The sequence below is a fragment of the Balaenoptera musculus genome, chromosome 19, assembly GCF_009873245.2.
Source record: "Balaenoptera musculus isolate JJ_BM4_2016_0621 chromosome 19, mBalMus1.pri.v3, whole genome shotgun sequence".
Lineage (NCBI taxonomy): Eukaryota > Metazoa > Chordata > Mammalia > Artiodactyla > Balaenopteridae > Balaenoptera > Balaenoptera musculus.
The window spans coordinates 1091352-1097351 of NC_045803.1; the positions used below are offsets into that span (position 1 = coordinate 1091352).

The 6000-nt window shown below is 42.4% G+C and overlaps 1 protein-coding gene across 2 annotated transcripts in view; it reads left to right on the top strand.

Moving 5' to 3' along the window:
* The window catches only part of LOC118885219 (zinc finger protein 211-like), a 189000-nt gene extending 183000 nt beyond the window's left edge, over positions 1 to 6000 (top strand). For both annotated transcript variants that reach the window (XM_036833716.1, XM_036833715.1), the window contains exon 3: positions 1858 to 6000. In XM_036833716.1, coding sequence (XP_036689611.1) covers positions 1858 to 3848 — 1991 coding nt within the window. In that variant the 3' untranslated portion in view covers positions 3849 to 6000. The remainder of the gene's footprint in view (positions 1 to 1857) is intronic.

A 6000-nucleotide genomic window follows, 5' to 3' on the forward strand; every position in this document is an offset into this window, starting at 1 on the left:
CCATCATTATTGCTTCAAGTATTTCTTCCATTTCTTTTTTTCTTTCTGTTTGAGATTTTTCCATATGTGTTTGTTAAACCTTTTGTGGTTGTCCCACGGATGTTGTATATTCGGGTGTTTTTTTTTTAATTTTATTTTTTGTATATTTTCAGTTCATTTTTCAGTTTTGGAAGTTTCTCCTAACAGAAAAAGAAGCTCAAACATTCTCTCCTCAGCTGTGTCCAGGGTACGAATAAGCCCATCACAGTCATTCTTCATTTCTGTTATGGTGTACTTGATCTTTAGCATTTCTTTATGGTCCTTTGTTAAAATTTTCATCTGTCAGCTTACATTTCCCTTCTGGCATTGTATGCTGTCTGCTTTATCCATTAGTAGACTTTAATTAGCATATTAGTCATAATTATTTTATATTCCCAATGTGATTGTTCAAACATCCCTGTGATATCTGATTTTGATTCTGAAGCTTTGTCTTTTCAAACTGTTTTGTGGGACACTGCAGATCTTCAGAAGATGCCGTGGTTGCAAAAGAGTTAGATCTATTAGATTCTCCCAGTACAATAGTTGTTTAGGTGGGGAGATACATTCCTAACATTTTGTACTCCATGCACTGTACATCCTTTCCTCTGGCTCCACCGGATGTTCTTTTTTTTGGCCCCAGTGCGTGGCATGCCCGACCAAGAATTAAACCTGTGCCCCTTGCATTAGAAACAAAGAGTCTTAACCACTGGACCACCAGGATAGTCCCTGCACCAGACATAAAATGTAATATTTATATACTGTGTATTGTGTACTGAGTTCCTCTGGGCCAGTGTTGGCTATTCAGCCATCCTGACTATGTTAGGACTTGTATCATTTGTGTCCCGTGTAGTTGGTCAAATCAGGATGGAGAGTCCTTTGGGCTTCATGGGATGGACATGACTCTGGTCTCAGCAAAAAGCCTCAGAGGTAGCCTGATTAACATGAATGACAACTGGGAGAGGCCTTGATATTAGGTCTGTGTTTAAATCATATCAGGAAGTATGACTTCCTCTTGACTAGTGTTTTAGTGCCATTGTCAGTGGCTACAAATCACTTCTGTCGTGTTTCTCCATTCGTGACATTCTGCCAACTTGTCATTTCTCCTACTTCCCATTTTTATTCTGACTGCACCCTCGGATTCATTCCCTACCACCTCTCTAAACCACTTATCTCATGTGGTCTTCACACTGTTTTTCCCATAGTACCTACTGACACTATTTGTATCCTCAACATAAGGGATCCTTTAATATTTCTGGAACGCCAGCGACCTGTTGCAGTCAGATTTTCTGAGACCTGGACATACACTTCTGTTTTTTTTGTTTTTTAACATCTTTATTGGAGTATAATTCCTTTACATTGTGTGTTAGTTGCTGCTGTATAACAAAGTGAATCAGCTATATGTATACATATATCCCCATATCCCTTCCCTCTTGCATCTCCCTCCCACCTTCCCTATCCCACTCCTCTAGGTGGTCACAAAGCACTGAGCTGATCTCCCTGTGCTATGCGGCTGCTTCCTACTAGCTATCTGTTTTACATTTCGTAGTGTATATATGGACATACACTTCTGTACAGTATCACAGGTCACCAGGAGATGTGGTCCTGGCAAAGGCCATTGACAAAAGAGTGAATTGTACAAGACGCCTTTCGCTTTGGGCCCCATCCAGTCCTTGTGTCCTGTACTCGGTGAGAGCAGCTGCTTCTCAATTTGACCCCAAATTCATTTCCTGAACACAGTCCTGTGGACTGGTTCTTTCACTTGTCAAATGTAGACTTGTGATGGCCTCACTCCCCCCAATAAACTCAACATGAACTTCATCATCACTTCTTTGTTTTCAGGTTCTTTTCCTGCAGTTGAGGATGAAGAGACACATTCTGAAGACAGCGTATCTGCAGAAGGAGTGTCACAGATGAGGACCCCCAGGGCAGGTTCGTCTCCTGAGAAGGCCCAGCCATGTAACATGTGCATCCCAGTTTTGAGAGACATTTTGCACTTGGCTGAAGAGCAAGGAACAAATAGGGGGCAGAAAGCATACACATGTGGGGCATGTGGGAAACAGTTCTATTTCACTGCAAACCTTCAAGAGCACCAGAAGCAGCACATTAGAGAGAAACCCTTCAGCTGTGATATGGGGAGACCCGCATTTTTGAAAAGCTGCACAATCCATGTAACAGGGAATCTCTCTACCTACATGGAGATTGGGAACAACTACGTGGCCAACATGGAACTTCAGCCACAGGCCACTAATACCAGGAAGAAACTGAACAAGAGTAAGGAGTGTGAAGCTGTTTTTCACAGTGGAAAAGGTCATCACAGCTGGGGAGAAGGCAAGAAAGCTTCCAGCCACACAGAAATACTTATTCAGGATGAGGGAGTCCTCACTACTGAAGGGTTTTGTGAGTTCAGAGAATGTGGGAAAGCCTTCACCCAAAGAACTAACCTTATTCATCATGAGCAAGTTCACACTGGAGAAAGGCCTTATGAATGCAGCCATTGTGGAAAATTTTTTAGCCACAAATCCCATTTCCTTACACATCAGAGAATTAACTGTGGAGGAACGCTCTATGACTGCAGTGAATGTGGGAAATCCTTTAGCCTAAGGAAGTACCTCAGAGCACATAGGAAAATCCACAGTGGAGAAAAGCCTTATGAATGCAAAGAATGTGCTAAATCTTTCATCCAAAAGTGGAACTTAATTGAACATCAGAGAGTTCACACTGGAGAGAAACCTTATCGATGCACCCAATGTGGAAAATATTTTGCCCGCAAATCCAATTTCCTTGCACATCAGAGAGTTCACACTGGAGAAAAGCCTTACGAGTGCAATGAATGTGGGAAATCTCTAACTACTAGCTCTGGCCTCTATTATCATCTGAGAGTTCACACTGGAGAAAGGCCTTATGAGTGCAGTGAATGTGGGAAATCTTTCACTACTTGGTCGATCCTTTGTAATCATCAGAGAATTCACAGTGGAGAAAGACCTTTTGAGTGCAGTGAATGTGGGAAATTCTTTAGCCGAAATGAACAACTCAGTGCCCATATGAATGTTCACACTGGAGAAAAGCCTTATGAGTGCAATAAATGTGGGAAATCTTTTACGAGTAGGTCGAACCTTTGCAATCATTGGAGAGTTCACAGTGGAGTGAGGCCTTTTGAGTGCAGTGAATGTGGGAAATTCTTTAGCCAAAAGGCACACCTCAATGCCCATAAGAAATTTCACACTGGAGAACAGGTTTATGAGTGCAATAAATGTGAGAAACCTTTAACTCCTAGGCTGAACCTCAAGTGTCATCAGAGAGTTCATACTAGAGAAAGGCCTTATGAGTGCAGTGAATGTGGGAAATCTTTTGTTGCTAGGAGTGGCCTCCGGTATCATCAGAGAGTTCACAATGGAGAAAGGCCTTATGACTGCAGTGAATGTGGGAAATCTTTTACTGCTAGGTCGAGCCTTCGTGATCATCAGAGAATTCACACTGGAGAAAGGCCTTATAAGTGCAATGAATGTGGGAAATGTTTTACTGGTAGCTCTAGCCTTCTTCGTCATCAGAGAGTTCACAGTGGAGAAAGGCCTTATGAATGCAGTGAATGTGGGCAGTCTTTTACTAGTCGATCCTCTCTCTATGATCATCACAGAGTTCACACTGGAGAAAGGCCTTATGGGTGCACTGAATGTGGGAAAGCCTTTAAGCAAAGACAGCTCCTCCGCATCCATAGGAAAATCCACGCTGGAGAAAAGCCTTTTGAGTGCAAGGAATGTGGTAAATCTTTCACCCAAAGGTGCCACTTGATTAAACATCATAGAGTTCACACTGAAGAAAGGGCCTTATGAATATCACGAACATGGCTGGCAGTGACATTGAAGGAGTTCCAGGTGGTAAGAGAGTGAGAAGAACCCGTGCAGCTAATGGACCCTTTCTAGAGAGGAAACTGAGACACAGAGATGATGTGTCATCTGTTTGTGATCTCCCAGAAATGGACAGGGATCTGGGCTTCAATGCCAGGTTGCCTGGTTCAGGATATTGGGAGTCTGGTCACTTCACTCCTCCCCTGCCCGCCACCTCCAGGTTTGGGGACTGAAAGAACACCTTGTCCATCCTGACACTTCTGTGCCCCGACCCCCACACCAGGAGCCCTGCTCATACCCCAGCCCCATGCTGATGGACAGGATTATCTTTTCTCTGGGAACCAATATTGATGACTTTCCTGTGACTGACTCCATTTATCTACCCAACCAATCCAGTGCTGTGATTCAGTTATTATTATTGCCATTTGTGAAAGAAGGGGTGTCCAGCTCAGAGAGGTTGAGGGACTTCCACAAGGGCTCACTAATGCCAGGCCTTTGATGAGAGTGGTTCCTCTACACTGCACCCATCCACTGTCTTCTCTCCTGCCCCTCCAATCAGGGCCTCCACTTGCTGTGTCCTGACTATGAACTACCCACATCTGACATCTGCATCACTACCAGGGTCTCCAGCTTCATTTTCACCAGTGCACATCTCCCAGAAACACCCTCCTGCTTGGGAGGTTCTCCACAGGGACAGCAGCACTAAGCCAGGCAGTCCGGACTGGGTCATTGGTGACACCCCAGATTTGACATGGGCTCTACCACCATATGCAGTGATTCGTTTCCAAGGTCCTGTCCATCTTTACATACCCACCTCAGGATGTCCCTGTTGCCCTGTTATGTGGTTGACCCGCTCACTGTTCTGGGCAGTGTGAGGGACACGGAAGGACTAAGAATGTCCAGTGTGGCCCCACTTGGCCTGGTCTCCAAGCATCCTCTTCCTAAACCCTTGATCCATTGCCTCACTGTTCCTCTCATCCCTCCAGAAAAAATGTTAACTTACCAACATGATGACTGTTAATTAGCAAGAACTTGCCCTCCCCCCCTTGGGACCCACACTTGATCAACCTACCTTAAAAGCTAAGATTGAATGTAGGCTGACCCCTCCTATGAAGACTTTAAAATTCATTTATAAAAAATTATGATTTTAATTGCATTTCTTCAGGATTTTTTTTTTTTTGACCGTGTCACACAGCATGCGTGATCTTAGTTCTTCTGATCAGGAATCTAACTCATGCCCCCTGCTGTGGGAGCCTGGAGTCCTCATCACTGGACCACCAGGGAATTCCCTTTCTTAGGATTGTTGATGTTGAATTTTTGTTTTTCATGTGTGTGTTTTTTACCTGTTTGTGCTGTCTGGTTAAATTTCTGTTCCTATCTTTTGCCTACTTTTATTTTGTGAGATATGGCTATTTTCTCTTTTTTTGACAAAAGAGAGCAGGTAAACAACAAAGACATCTGTTAGATTTCACTCATTCACCAATAATGTGAGTGATTTCTTTTCTGAATGTAATTGTAATTTGGAATAGTGAAAGAATATGTTCTCAACTTTTTCTCAATTTTATACTATGCATAATGTAATAGTTACGTACATTATACAGGTTTAGGAATAATCTTCATTATTAATATATGCTACCTTAGAGTTAAGTCCAGACATTCAATTACACAATAAATTAATCTCTGGTTTGTAGTGTTTGCCAGTTTCCGTGCTGTAAATATTCCAACCATAGCCAAGGTCAAATTGCCAACATAATTTCACTGAACATTCATTCGGGAAGCATTGCCAGTAGCCCACTATTGTATTCTTTTTCCACCATTACAGGTACAGTAGCCACAATTTTAAGAATGTAGCTAATAAACCATAGTAGAATTATTATAAAGTGATAGGTTTTGCATCTTTGTTTTGAAAATCATTTACTGGATGAATAGTTGACTTAAGTTTTACCTAGTTAAAATGTACATTTTGACATACTTGTGTATAACCCTCCAACCAGTTTCCTCCTGCCATTGTTAATTCATCCTCAACATTAAAATGACTGATGCAAGAGCATATTCTACTTTTGTAATAGCTATTTTCAAATGTATATGTAAATGGAATGACTGTGTTGGACCCTTCCTGTATCTTACATCATTTATC